This window comes from Ambystoma mexicanum, chromosome 6q (assembly GCF_040938575.1).
Source record: "Ambystoma mexicanum isolate Mex_15411 chromosome 6q, UKY_AmexF1_1, whole genome shotgun sequence".
Lineage (NCBI taxonomy): Eukaryota > Metazoa > Chordata > Amphibia > Caudata > Ambystomatidae > Ambystoma > Ambystoma mexicanum.
In genome coordinates this window covers 727,990,929-728,006,626 of record NC_090937.1, presented here as the reverse complement: position 1 = coordinate 728,006,626, position 15,698 = coordinate 727,990,929, and the positions used below count along the sequence as shown (strand labels likewise).

General features: G+C 46.3%; 1 protein-coding gene across 2 annotated transcripts in view; it reads left to right on the top strand.

Moving 5' to 3' along the window:
* PRMT9 (protein arginine methyltransferase 9) overlaps positions 1 to 15,698 on the top strand; it is a 1,177,496-nt gene that overhangs the window by 1,012,350 nt on the left and 149,448 nt on the right. The window contains exon 11 of one of the 2 annotated variants that reach the window (XM_069631248.1): positions 3,512 to 3,634. The exons of the other annotated variant lie outside the window; for it this stretch is intronic. Coding sequence (XP_069487349.1) covers positions 3,512 to 3,634 — 123 coding nt within the window. The remainder of the gene's footprint in view (positions 1 to 3,511; positions 3,635 to 15,698) is intronic. 2 annotated transcript variants of the gene reach the window in all.

Below are 15,698 nucleotides of genomic sequence, written 5' to 3'. Positions count from 1 at the left end.
AATGAAGCCGTGAAATAGGAAAGGAAATCAGTTGTAATAAGAACAGTTTTACTCTAAACTAGAGTATTCAGACTAGACCACCAAAGATGGACACAGTAAGATCCAAGGTTGATTCGCGAAGTAACAGCGCCCAACTCTGGCGGAAACCAGTCTGATCACTCGAAATAGGACTAATGGCTTAGGATTACACAAGACAAAATTGAAAAGAGATGGCGCTAGCACTTTATAAAGTCACGGATAGGGTGCACAGATATTTCTAACAGTTTTTAACAAGTTATCAGGATAAGGATAGGATGGATTAAAGAGTGGGATAAGGACAAAGGCAAGACAGGATAGGTTATGGGTTTCTATGGGGTAGGGATTATACTCACAGTCCACTTTAGTTTTGGGATTTTTGGACCGTCAACAGGTTCTGGTCACCACACGGCTGCACGCCTGGCAAAAGAAAACAGCTGGGCCGTTCTGGTCACCAGATGGCAAGGACAGCGGAATGGCAATTGTGGTCACTAGATACTAAAGGTCAGCTGGATGGCAGGATTGCAGTGGGCATGTAGTTAGTGGGCAGCAAGCCAGTCTGATTTCAGGATGCAAAAGGTACCACAGCTTTCCCCTTTGGTTATTTGGGATTTTAGTGGATTTTTCTGGATCAATAATCTTGCTGGAGTAGGAATCAGCTATGCTTACGTTTTGCAGTGGGGTCTGGAATCTGGATGGAGCAGGTCAGGAACGCAGCGCAGGATCTTCAGGAAGAGTGTGTGTCTGGAGTCTTGTCAGGGACTCTTATTTATAATGCATGGTGGCATCATCAAAGTATATGGCTGGGCAGGTTTAGCTAAGTATGCCTCTAAACTACTTGATTGGCCAGGGGTGCTAGTCCCCGCCTCGCTCTATGCTGGTTGGATTACAAGGGAACGATGTCAGATTTATGATGTAAGTTTTACAATGTCCAAAACCTCCCACAATTACTTTAACTAAAATCCAGTTTTGCCCTAAATGGCACCTTTATACAGTGGAAACATCTAAACAAATCACATAAACAGGTTACATGTTTTATTCAGCACATAGCAGTCCAATCCTCCAGTTTGTGAGACATTGTTTCGCTCTTCTACCAGTTTTTCGCGCTTTTCAGTGTGAAATGTTCGGCCTAAAATTCCATAACTTTATACATCTGTGTGGATCATCATAAGGGATGTAAATATGAAAATTCGCAATGGCATCATGTATACCTTCCTTGTAATCCCTGATTCTTTGCCATGTCTATTCCCAAGGGGTCAGTGAATTCTACAATGTCTCAAATTATAAACCACAAAATCACTTTTAAACTGCAAAATGTTTACATTTTTACAAAGTCTTGCTGCAGAGATAAGTCTTTACATTTTTATTCATAAATAGTCTTTGGAAACAAATGGCAAACCTTTTTCCCCCATATTTGGGAATAGCTTCCAAGTTATCCCGCTGAAGGGCAGGGCCGTCATAGAGATCTCCTCTGAAGCCTCCTGTAGAAATCACAAAGACTTGTGACTTTCTTTTCACATATCCTTGTCCTGGAAAGGCCATTGTTAGTGGGTTCAGCCTAGACTAGATTCTGTCCAACCTAGTAATTATCACTGAGGTGTTAGTATCTACCGAGAGGCCCTTTTGTTTCTGTCATCCTCTCAGCAGAAACCTATTTTTATTTTTAGCTGACATCCCCCCAGGCAGCCACTGAAGTTTGAATTAATTGTATTCATTTTGGCTCTGAATTGTAAGAAAATCTGCTAAATAGAATCATTTCCTTCATTGTATTTTCACATCACAATACCCTTCACATTGCTAGATGAGGGCCGGGGCTTATCCAACATGCCCTTTTAAAACAGATATTTTCCTTTATTTTGCAAAAGTACATTTCCCATGTGGTGACTGAAAGTTGCATTTTTCTTGCACATCTAGTTTTTCTATCTAGATTCCCACATTGTTTTACAGCCATAGTTAGTTTCTCCTGTAGGCAAGAGTTTTATTTGAAGCACAGAAGCATTGAAATTGACATGTGCATAGAGCTATGATTTCTTTTGCAGGGTTCATTCCTTTGACACGTTGTAGCACAAAATAAAGTGTTTCCCGAGCACTGCAGAAAGTGAAGTTTCTTGTGCCTTTTTTCAGATTTGGCTTAACAGAGCCTGTCATTTAAGGGTCATGCTTGGTTTTGCTGAAGCACAATGGGGATATGAATGGGCATGGTCAGGGCCTTATTAATCACAGTAGTTTAAGGAAGAGCAGATGAAAATAGTGTCAGCAACATTATTTGAAAGGTGAACAAGTTCCCTTTTTAATGAGGATTTTGGGCTGGCAGCAAGGCAACGCTGCTTTTTCACTTTATTCCATTTCTATATGTAAGAACACACTGGCAAGCTCCCTCAGTGTGCCCCCTTGTTCCATCCTGCCCAATATGTGCTTGGCAAGATTGTGCAAGCCATCTTTTTGTTGCTGCAAAACGCAGTTTTGAGGCCATGGTGCTCAATAGAACCAGCGCAATTATTTCGCTGTTTCTGTTGAAGCGCAGCTTGGTTTTGGTGAAATTCTGTTCAGTAGGTCAATGTAGCCCACATAACTCTAAGCCCCTCGTCCTCGTCCCAGTGCCAAGGGCATTATGGATCCTGAAGTCCATAGTGGTTTGCACAGCATTTACACTGGTTTGCTCTATTTTACAATATGCCATCAATGCTTTTAAGAGATTAGGGGAATCTTGGGTTAAAGAAGTCACCAATTCTCCATGAGTCCCCTCCGATGTGATCCTCCCACGTAATATTTCCTCAGGGTCAGGATCAGGTAACGGCTTCCTTCCCCATGCCACATGAAGAGGTCCATACGAGGGTTTCACTGATGATCTCACTAGAGTCATCACACGTCCCTCAGCCCACATTACAACAAAAGGCAAAAGAGGTATATCTCTTAACGGTCCCTGTCTTACCGTTATGATTTGGTTTGTAGAAGTGTGAGGACTGAGTGGGCCATTGTACCCCTACTCATCCTTGTACTCCTGCGAAGCGTAAATATATTCTATGTGAAGCACTTTGGCAAAGTGCTATAATAATAAGTCAGTGTCATGGTTTTTGGTCTTCGGATGTAGTTTGATTTTCAGTTTCTCTTAGTAGTCTTTCTAGTAACCCTTTGGTACAGTTTGAACAAAAGGAAACATTTTCATGGCAACATACTTTAATGGGGAATTTCAGGTTTATTCATACAAATATCCAATTACTTTGAGTAATCTTTCTGGAGAAATTCCAAGAAACCTCTTTGTATCTTTCTGAAGGATAACTGGAATAGAATGCAGGAGTGCTTTTATGTATTGTTCAATGAATTTAGGAACAGTTATTATGTTAAAAATACTGCAGCAATGATTACTTTGTGGTTACTCGGACATTGAGACACACTTCTTATTACTGTCTATTAAGTCCTGAGAGAGGGTTAATGGCAACTTTCTGTCATCTTTTCCCGCTTTGATTTGCTAACGGTATACTGAATCTCACTGCAGGTACCCATTCACGTTTTTTTAAATCTTTCAACACTGCCATGTGTCCCTTTATCCAAACCTGTGGAGCTTCTGAGGATGGATCTCATGAACCCCTACCTGAACGAATATAACCGAGAAGTCACGGTAAGCTGCACGATCGCTCCAATGAAATTGTCAGACTCGATATGTGCCACAACCATTTAACACACGTTGTTGAAGAGTTACGTAGACAACCAAGTCGCGTGAATAAAGTATAATGTAAAGGGTCCGTATGTTTGCTGTTGGACCGCATGGTGATGTAGCACCAGTTCCCTTTGTAAATGCTGAGTCAGTTGTATAAAAATGAAATCATAATAATTGCAATAATAAGTATTTGTATAGTCAGAACCACAAATTGAATTGTATCTAGGCATTTGAGCAATTAATTATTACCCAGGTAAGTTTTTTTCTTTTTTTAAAGGTTTTATTAGTTTTATTGAAACCAACCAACAATACAAACCAAACACGCAGTGCAAATTACAACCGTTACATTACACATCATTTAGTGTCTAACCACTGCTCCCTCAACCCCACCCCCTTTACGAGCCTAAGTGTTCTTCACATTCAGTATCTGCTACATGTGACAGGGTCTCGCTTTCCTCGAATTCCGCTGGATCCAATATTGTTCCGAACAGTTCTGCTATTAGTAATTTCCATGCCATCAGGGTGCCCACTTCTTCTTCCCCACTAATGCTACTCGCCTCTTGCCATACCTCCATTTCAGCCTCCGCCCATTTCTGTAACTCCCTCCACCACACCTCCACCCGTGGCTTGTGACACTTTTTCCATCCCATGGCAATCCTCCGCTTTGCAAGCATATATGTTTCCCAACATGTTTAAGCTTCTGTGATCTGGGGAACCCTCCCAGCAGGCAGGCCCAAGCAGTGTCTATGACAAGCGTGACCCCCTTCTCTGCTAGTTTTTGCGCCACTTCTCCCTAGAAACACTCAATTACTGGGCATGACCAAAACATATGTGTCATGTCCGCGTTTTCTCTATCGCACTTAGGGCATGCCTGTCGTTCAGCATTTCCGAACTTAGATATCCTCAGAGGAGTCATATATGCTCTGTGTGTTATATATAGCTGTATTTGTTTTAGTCTGGCATTTCTTGACACTTTCTTGTGGTATCCCAGGGCACGTTCCCATACCCCATCCTCCATCTGGGCTCCCACCTCTGCTTCCCAGTCCAATCTCAGATGTGTCAGTTCTTTCCCAACCTTAGTCATCACCATCTCATACAATCTAGAAATCTCATGCCCCCCCCCCCCTCCGATATGTCATATATTGTCCCCATACTAGCATCTGGTTCCTCTATCAACACTGTTTCAGGCCATGTTTTCCGAATATTTTGCACCAACCTATAATACGTAACATATTGGCCCGTATGCAATCCCACATCCTCCCCAAGTCCTTCAAAATCTCTGATGGTCCCCTCTTGCCAAATATCCCCTAACGTTACCAGCCCAACCGATTCCCAGTAGGTCCTAATAATCAACCTCAGTTGCCTATCTCCCCCTGCTAAAGCAACCAGCGGAACCTGCGGGGAGCACAGGAATGGGTCTTCCATCATCCGGCATGCTCGACGCCACATTTTCCACCCAAGCATCATCATCCCAGGGCGCTCCTTCATTTCTGATTCAGGCAACCAAATAATTTTCCTCAAGTAAAACGGGGCACAGTCCTGCCCAAACAACCTAAGTTCAGGGGTCGCTTCATCAGAGAGCCATTTGGCCACATATTGTAATTGACTCGCTACATAATAAACCTCAAAATTAGGCAGTTTGATACCCCTTTTTTCATAGAGGTTCTGCAACTTCCATAGCGCCACTCTATTCCGGGTACCATGCCACAGGAAGTCCCTACACAAACTGTTCAATTTAGCAAAAAACCTCTTGGGTATCATATATGGAATATTACTAAAGTAATGTAGAAGTCTAGGCAGGACCACCATCTTAAGCATTGCCCCCCCGTCCCATCATTGCTAGGGGCAACTTCTCCCAGAACTAACCACCCATGGTATTTGCAACACTGGCAATCTTTCTACAGGGGTTCCCTTATAGCTCCCTAGCGGGAATATGCTAGATTTTTGGGGATTCACCGCTATGCCAGACAGCCCCGCATACCTCTCCATCACTTCCAGAATATATTGGAGATTTTCTTCCGGGTATTTCAAATATAATAACAAATCGTCCGCATATAGGGATATTAGGTGTCCCTCCCCTCCTACCTCAATACCTATCGTCTCATATTGTTGCCTAATGTATATTGCCAGGGGCTCCACAGCTAAAATGTACAACATCGGGGACCAGGGGCACCCCTGTCTGGTGCCTCTGCTAAGTTGCCATCTCTCAGATATCACTGCTCCTGTTCGAACTCTGGCTAGCGGCTCACTGTATAGCATCTTCGCCCACCTGATGTAACCTGGCCCCACTCCGTACCCTCCCAGGGCCGCCAACAACCACGGCCACCTGACTGAGTCAAAAGCTTTTCCTGCGTCTAAAGACACAATAGCCCGTGCGCCTTCTTTTCTACCTCCCCACTCGACCACCCGATGAAGCCGCCTGTGGTTGTGTGTTATATTCCTATTCGGGACATAGCCTGTTTGGTCTGGGTGTATTAGTTTGCCAATTACCTTCTGCAGTCTATTTGCCAGGACAGCCGTCAATAGCTTACTGTCCTGGTTCAGCATCGACAAAGGTCTGTAGGAGCCACAGCTATGCCCTGGTTTGTTGGGTTTGGGGAGCGGTATTATGATCGCTTCTCTAAGCGACTCCGGCAACCGTCCCACCTCAAATACTTCATTAAGCATTTCTAGCATTGGTGGGAGCACTTCCTCTTTATATACTTTATAGAATTCATTAGGGAACACATCCACTCCTGGGGTTTTACTGGTAGGCAACTGTCTCACAACCTCCTCCAACTCCTCCAAGGTAATGGGTGCCTCAAGCTCTTCCCTTTCCTCTTCGCTTATCGTGGGCAATCCTATATCTTCTAGTGTTTCAACTATCTCCTCTCGGCTGCCCCCCTCCTTGTCCTCGTATAGCTTCCTGTAATAATCCGCAAACTCCTTGTTGACTCCTTCTTGGGTATCTGCTACCATCTTCTCTGGTTATTGTCCTAATCGGGGGCCTAGGGGTTTCACTCTTATATAGCCACGCTAAGAGGCGGCCCGTTTTATCCCACCTGCATGCTGTCTCTCTACATACTTTTTGTAATTGAGGTTGCAGAGCCTTTCCCAGTGTTCCGCACACCGCTGCTGCAATTTGAGCTCTAGCTCCATATCCATCCTACCACTTCCTAATGCTCTTTCTAGTTCATCTTCTGCTCTTTGTAGGTCAGCCAGGACCCCGCCCTGCAGGCCCTTTGATTTAGGTATGGCAACCCCCGCATCACAACCTTAAAGGCTTCCCATAGTATACCTGCCGAGTCAACACTACCAGTGTTCATCTCGAAATAGTTAGTAATCTCATCTCTCATATCCTCTCTAAAAACTGGGTCTTTAAGAGCCTCTGCTCGGAGGCGCCAAGTCGGAAGACGCGCCCTCGGGTGGCAATATTGCCACCCTAGGACCAGGGGCGAGTGATCTGATAGGACCCTCGCCTTATATTCTATTTGAGTAATTTCTATCACTACTTGTGGCGTGGCGAAGACATAATAAAGTCTTGTGTGCAGCTGCTGTGGGGCTGAGTAGTGCGAATATTGCTTCTCATTAGGATGTTTTGTTCTCCACGCGTCTACCAAGCCGAAATCATCTAGCAGCGTCTGTAATGCTTTAGCCGCTGGGGTGGGCCTATCAATCTTGTTGTCAGATCGGTCTACCTTAGGGTTCAGTACACAATTGAAATCCCCTCCCCAGATCACCGCACCACCCACACACATACTAAGGTTGGCGCACATAGTCTTGAAGTATGCTGCCGTGTTTTGATTGGGGGCATACGTGTTTACGATACATACCTCTTTATTCTCCACCAGCCCTCTCACTATAACCATTCTCCCATCAGTTTCCACCACTTCCTGTGTTAGCTGGAACGGGACATGCAGCACCACCCAAACCAGTACTCAATAGGCAGAGTACGAAGAACCGACCACAGTCCCTTTCCATTTTTTCCCCACCAGCTCCATCTTTTCCCGTGTCAGATGCGTCTCCTGTAGCAGTGCAATATCTACCTTTGTCTTTTCAAATACAGCATTACCTTATTCCTCTTCAAATAACTGTTCAGTCCCCTGACATTCCACGTTACTATCTTAAGATCTCCCATAGCTCGTTAGTAATCACCTCCCTTACCTCCAGCCGATCCCACTCGCTCACACAAAACAGATACAACCCTCTAGGTCTTCCATGTAGGCTCATATTTGAACTCAAACCCCCCATAACTATATACACCCCCAACTCCCCACCTCCCTCTCCCCTCCCTCCTCCCATCCCTTCCCCAACAACACTGTCCCCAACCTATTGCCCAGCTCCATTCCTGGATCTCAGGCACCCCCACATCTAGCCCTGACTAGCACAAACCTATGCTCAGGGCCCAGTAGGGTGAAGCCGCCCTAATGGCCACTTAACTATTAGTATCTTGGGGTGGATTTCTTCTGCTCTGTTGCTCCTATTTCTGAATCTATTACGCTTTATGTCAATGCTAAGCAGATACCCAGTACATTTTACCCACTATATTCCAGTCCATGTCGAGCACAAGGCCCAAACGCTTCCCAGTGTTCAACCAGTCTCACTTTCCCAGTATTACCAGGTTCACCCTCGCACTTACCCCCTCTATGTCAATGATGCAAGTTCTTCCGTTATCACCCTCCTGCTGGTCTCGGTCCACTTCTTGTTCTGGGCAACCCTGCAGGTCCAGCCATGTCACCACCTCCTCCGGAGTATCAAAGAAAAGGGCTCTGTTCTTATGCAACACCTTGAGCCTCGCCGGGTACAGGAGCATGTGCTTAATGCCTACTGCACGCAGCCTCCTCTTGACGGCCACGTAGCTGTATCTCTGCCTTTGCACCTGCATCGTATAATCTGGGTATGCCGTGACGTTGGTGGATGCTCTCTCTATTGTTCCGCCTTTATGAAAAAATTCCAGGATCTTCTCTCTGTCTCTATAGTTCAAAATCCTTGCGATGATTGGTCTCGGCGGAGCTCCCGGTCGCGGTTTCCTCATTAGGGCGCGATGCGCACGCTCCACCGTAAACCCCTGCGAGAGCTTGTCCGCTCCTATCTCCTGGAGGATCATATTCTCCACATAGTTAGTAGGGTCCTGGCCCTCCTCTCCTTCCGGCAGGCCGACCACCCATATGTTGTTTCTTCTCGCCCTTCCCTCCGCTTTTTCCACCCGATTTTCAAGATTGGCAACCTGCTGTTTTAGCACGTGGACCTCTTTTGCATTGTTAGCGCTGACATCCGTATTAGTCTTTACTGCACTTTCCAAACCACTCGTTCTTTCTGCCAGCGCCCTGACATCTTGTCGAAGCAGGGTGAGTTCAGTTCCTACCGCATCAATTTTGTTCTCTAGGGCAGTGCGAAGGTCCACCATTGCCGAGCTCATTTGGTGCACAAGTCCGCGATAGCCTCTAGGATCTGATGCTTGTCTCCTTCTGGGGCCTATTCCGCCAGAGTCGTAGCTGTGCATTGTGCCGATGTTGTAGGGGTCTTCTGCATTTTCGCAAAGCCCTCCATTGAGGATTGTTTGGTCTTGGCTTTTAGTCCTCTCACCGACATAGCGCCTTCTTTCACACGTATCTAGCTCCGACTCGGGGCCGTAGTTGCAACACTTCCCATCCCTCAGTCTCTGGGGTTGCTATCTTGGAGCACACATTCGCTATGGCGCTTGTGATTGTTATTCAGATGGATTGCAATTTCGATATATACCTTCTGTCGATGCCCATGTTCATTGACTCATTCCCTAGTGGTCAGGTTGTCTAAGAACACATGGTGTACTCAGGGTTTGGGTTACCTTATGCGGTTGTTTTAAGCCCACTTATTTATCATTCCTTAATTCCCTCTCAGCAGCCTTCATGTGCCATCGCAGGGGGTATGGTAGCGTTGCGCTACACGGGCCAGCAACAGCCTCCCAGGTTGTGTTTATGCAAGTGCTCTGTTGCCTCCACCTTCGTCTTAATCACCATTTTTTGCCTTATGCCTTGTGCCCCCTCCAACTGACACATCCAGCAATGTGCATGCGCAGGCCCAGTGTGGGCATTATTTCTTGGCAGGCAATTTGATGTCTGGAGCTGGGTACCTCAGTGGCTTGTGGCGCCTGCCCCAAGCAATCCGACCCGCTCTCCATTTCTCGGGTCTCAGCGTGTGTTCTCGCTACAGTGGCCCGCTCCCTGCAGAGCCCAGCAACTCCCAACGTCCTTAACGTTGCTCTATTCCCACATAGGACTCCACAATACGGTCCGCTGCTGTCCGCTTTCTTCAGGGCAATCCGCCCGCACGAACATCCAACCTTCTTCCGGGGCCGCCTTAGCTCATGTCTCACACTGCGGGCACCGCTACTTTAATACGCAGCTGGGAGCCGAGTCTGAGCTCTTCCATCGCTACTGTATTTGCCCGGGGACGCTCCGTGTGTCATGTTCCCGGAGCGCCGCCACGTCCATGCAGGGCAGAGACACACTTTAATAATACTGGCAGGCGGCGTCTTCTCGTTTCGCTCGAGCAGCTGGGTCCAACCGCTACTGAATACAGCCGCGAGCCGTCCAAACTCTTCGATCCGGCAACAATATCTAGCCGCTCCTGTAACACGGGCCCGGGAGTGTTACACTGTTTTATGTGGTCCTCTCCCGTAATGTGCTACTTCCATAGTCGTCCATCCGAGAACAATCCGTGCAGTTAGGAAAGCAAGTTTCGTTTTTCGGCTGCAATCGCTCTTCCTTTGTTAGCCGCCATCTTGGCAACAAAGTATCTTCACGGCAGCTTCTCGCAGATGTTCATGTATCATATGAGCCACGAGCTCACCATTCAAAAATCACACAATGTATGTGTTCCAACGCTCAATCCTTCAGTTTCCAGGCACATTTATCATAATTTCAGGCGTATTTCAGCAAATCACCGTCGGATCTCCTGGAGCCCAGCACGAAGCACGTCCTATTCCATGGCCTCCTGGCCACGCCCCCCCCTTACCCGGGTAAATTGTACGCAGTTCTTTGACTTTGCAACAATAAGATGCTGAGTTGGGATTCAATCCTGTGAACTGCAGCTCTTTGGGCATACAATCCGCTCGCTGGGCTGTCTTAGGGCTTTTTCTATATTTGAAGTGCAATGATGGAAATGCTATGTGTGCTGTTACAATTAGATAATTTAAGTGATTTCTGTAAACATCTGCTTAAAACTTGACATTATACTCGCCTCTATAGAAAAAAGTCTACAAACATTAGAAATAACAAGTTGAAGGTACAAACACACACTGTATACCACTACACTTTCAACTACCAAACTTGAAGTAGGGACACTCACTTCATACCACTACAAATCCAACTTTAACACTCACTTGAACTGTGCCATTGTTGTGGTCTGCCTAATATTTAAACAGAATGTTTAGGTTGGATTTGTAGTAGTATGGAGTGAGTGATTATACTTTGAGATTCGTGGTTCAATTTGCAGTGGTTTAGTGTGTGTGTGTGTATACTGTGATGTATTATGTGGAGTCATCACTGGACCCTAGCCTGATATCTCCTCCCATGTGGCCAGAGGATGACAGCTGCTACCTGATCCTGGGGGTGGTATTATGAGGGATGGCTGTCGGGGAGAAGTGGTGACCCCATCAGGTGAGACGCAGCATAGCCCTCTTCCATGCGAAGAAGATTTTATAATCCCTGATGGCATATTGCCAGTATAATAATCCTTCTAATAGGAAAACTCAGACCTCTTCTTGCTGGACAGTCTAGGCAGAATGACATTGACCCTTTATGTATGTGTGGTGTTCACATAACATCTTCTAGGTCTGACCATCTTGACCTGAATGTAAATCCAAAGCATTGTAACTTTACAAAGCCTCAATCTCCAATGGACTCCAAGTACCAGAAAACCTATAGCACTGCAACGAGGAAGAGTAGAAAGGAGTTTATGTGGAGCACGAAGCACACCAAGCTGAAAGTGTGGACAAGTTGTTGGGGTGCCAGTCAGCTGTGTGGGACATTTAAAATTTGTGTGCTTTTGGAGTCCAGGGGGGACAGAAGGAGAAGAGAGATGCAGAGCAGGTGCAGTGGGAAGCAGAACCGGCGGTATCATACAAAAATGTCACCCTCATTTGTGCGCCCCCACAGTCACTGCGATTTTGGAGGCGCACAAAATGAGGGTGACATTTACTGCGCCCAAGCAAAGCGGGGGGTGTTCCCTGCTCTTCCTGGGCACAGTAATGGGGGTCAGGGGTTGCGGGGGTGTCCCCCACTTACCATTTCAGAAAGCGAGGGACACGTAAAAAAAAAAAAATAATAATAAAGAAAAAGCACCTTGCGCCGTCAGCTCCAACCCATGTTAGTGGGAAGAGCTGACACCGCAGGGATCACAGAGTGCGGGCGGCACACGCAGAAGTGTGCCGCCCTAAAGGTAAGTGGGGTGGGGGATTGGGAGGGGAAGCGGGCACAGTGATCCATATGATCACTGCGCCGCGCCGTAACTGCTGTCAGCATTTTTGGCGTCGCAGTTGCAGGCGGCGCAGTGATCACATAGATCCAAACCGGAGACAGACACGCTTGGGCAGGCTACACTAAAAGAGGCAGATGTTAGGGCGAATTCTCTGTTTAGGCTGAATTTCCTAACCTAGTGAGTCCCCCAGCAGCTTTGCTGGATTTTTGGGGTTTATTTTTTTCTCCTGCCAAGAGTGAGACTCTTTTACCCTTACTCTTGGGCCTGATTTGAGTGTGTTTCTTTGACTCTAGATGTGTTTAATGGGCTATGGGGTCTTTTACCCCATAGGGCTTCATGTGTTTTTGTGATGTGTGTTACACAGCACCCTCAGTGCAGTAACACAGGGGTGTCATAGTGACCCCCCAGTATAGACTCCATACCCTGGGACTGACTACTGTCTCCCAGGGCATGTAAAGTCACCATTGACTTTACTAGTCTTAAATTCTGAACAGAACCAGTACAAACCATCATATTGTGGACGTACTGGCTGGGGCAATTCAATTGCCCCGGGGTCTGTTAGTCGAGGGGGCACGTCTCCGTCCCCCCTGATCGAGTTTTGGCTGGTGGCAGTGGATACTACTATTTATATTCAACCGCGAATATTTCTCTATGGGATTTTCCCATTGTTCGAGGCTACTATCTTTATTTATTTAATTACGATAGCCTCGAACATATCGCCGGTTTATTTAATTAATATTAATTCACCGGTTGGTATTTTTTGCCAAAACTCGGTTCTAAAATGGCGTTTGTTTTCTCTTCTGTGACTCCAACCCAAGTCGAGCCCTTTGTTCCTTTTTTTGGCGGGCTTCTCCACAGAAGCCCTCCAAAGTGGTGCCACTCTGTCTGGGGTACTTAGGAGGGGTGGAGGGGGATTTAGGCACCCTGGACTGAGGTGCCTAGGCAACTCAAGTCGCACTCGGTCCTGATTGGCCCAAGTGGTGAGCCGGCCGGCTCACCACTTAGCATGTTTGAGTGACAGCTAGGCTGAGTGAATGGGGGTTGTCTGCATAAAAGCAGGGCTTTGGGGACTGGAACTTCAGAAGTCACCACAGGACCTAAGAATCCGATGAGGGAGAAGCTGAGCCGACCTGCCACGACGACACCACCGGTGGAGCCCTGCTGGACCGTCTCACCACTTTTCCCAACGACAGAGGAGATCTCCCGCCGGAGAGTCTTCTTCCTTTGACTGGTGGGGATAACCAGTTTCACTGTCTTTTCGCCTTCCCGACGTATCTCGTGGCCGCCTTGCCTGTGCCAAGCACCCCGGCAACCGGGATAACACGTTTTACCACGACCGCAAATTAAAGGGTAATACCTTTAACCGGAAATCTCCGTGGCTGGTTTCTTCCCTGGCAGTGCAACGACCTTCATCTTTCCTCCAAGTCGAGATCTTCTCTTCCCCTGGACGACGACGAGACTTGCAACCACTGCCAGGAACAACTGCTACCGCTGGAGGATCCTTCCCACTTAAGGTACCGTGTCCCGCCTGGCTTCCCTTGCCACCGACTGTACGGCGTAGATTTAGCCCCCGGCTTTCGAACCTGGGTTAGCCTGGGACACCCTGGCTAAACTTTTCTGAGCCTCTCTAAACTCTTTTCGAACTCTGCAAGACTTTCAAAGCCTAGTGTAACTGTGTGATCTTGGGCGCATTTGTGCTCTGCTCTCTCTAAGAGTGGGCCCAGCCTATGGACTTTGACTCACAAGTGACCTTTGCTCTTCTGCCTTGCTAATAGTGTACCTTTCCATATTCTGTCTTTTTCTCTCCCTTTTTCATAAACTTATTGGAGTGCCATCTATAGTTAAGCGCTCACCTCTGTATGAAAATAAGTGATGTTAACTAAGACTTATCTGATAAGGAATAAGGGTTGTATATATTATAATAGTAACTGTGTTTAGAGTGTTTTACAATAAGAGTACTGGAGTGTTTCAAACAGTGTGTTTTTAAATAAATAATTATATACTTTGATACCAAAGCTCTGGTCAGTGTTTGTTTGTATTATTGTATCTGAGTGCCTATTGTGTATACTTTGCATACTGCCTAACTCTTCTTGAGGGAAGTCTGACTGCTCAGCCACAGCTACCAGGTAAATCTGGGTGGTACAGACTGCTACCAAGTGGGTTTACTGCTAACACCTGTAGTCCTAAATCTTTTGCAATGTTCCCTAAGGGGACTGCACAGGTTCCTGCCTAACAGCAGGCGCTTCCTGCTGTAGTGGAGAGAGACCGGGAGTGGCATAGCAGAAGCAGAGCGGCTAACGAGAAGAAGCTGGCAATGAGGAGAAAGCTGGTGAGAGTGCGGTCATGCTGCAAAGCCATCATTCCACCGGCCTGTGAGAAAGAAGCCAGCGGGAAGACGGGAGAAGTGTCTGCAGAGCGGGAACACTTCTGCAGCGTTCCAACAGTCAGGATGCCAAGAAACCCCAGTGAGTCTCTTCTGGAGTGCTGGGGGGGTCCTGGTGCATACCGACAGGTGTACCAGCTACTACCAAGATGTTTTGAATGTCTGCAACACAACATTAAAAGATTACTTTTACACAAGTCTCCATATGAGGGATGCCAATATGTGGAAAGTTGGAGTAAGCTTCATGAAAAGCAAATGAACATTACTAGTGAAGTATTTTAAAGGCAGGATTTGTACAAATCTTCATATATGAAAGATCAATATGGGGAAGTGTTAGGCAGAATCCAGGGCAGTTCCCTTAGGGAGCATTACCCCAGATTAGGACTACAGGTGAGAGCAATAAATCCCCTTTGGTATCAGTCTGTACCACAAAGATTTAGTTGGTAGCTGTGGCTAAGCAGTCAGACTTATCTCAAGAGGGAGATGAGCAGTATTCAGGGTTGACACAATAGGTAGTACAGTACTATGGAGCAAGGCAACACTGACCAAAGTTTTGTATTAAAAAAAGAATATATATTTATTTTATACACTTCTAAGTCAACACATAGATCACAGTTAATGAGGTAAGTTAAGTTTAGTCAAAAGAAAAGCATATACAACTCCCTATTCAATTGTAGACAAGTTTGCGGTATAGTGAAAACTGAGCAAAACGGCACAGTGAAAACCTACTACAAATGGCACTCTATCAATTCAACGAAAGGGAGGGAAAGTAAAGATAAACCGAAATATCTTCAGACACCCCCTAGCAACACTTCCCTGAAGTTTTGTGAACAAGTAATGCACAGTAACACTTTAACCAAAAGATAAGTGAATGAAAACTGAGCAAAATGGCACTCCACAACTTAAAACAGTAGGAAGGAAGAGGGGTTTAGAAGATTAAGGTGCATCAACACATTTCTCATTGAAAACGAATCTAGTGAGAGCAGATCTAACAAATCAGCCAGAGTCAATAGGCCTGAGCCAGAGTCAGTGGTACAGGACCAAGAGTTTAGGAGCAAAAATGTTCTTGTAGCTGCAGTCAAGTTTTTAGTAGAAAACTTTTGAAGAGGTAGATGCAAGGCGAAAGACAATGTTAAGAGAGAGGGCGGCCGACCCCACAAGTAGTTAAAGGATTTAAAACACCTTTAGGTCTGCCACGGAGAA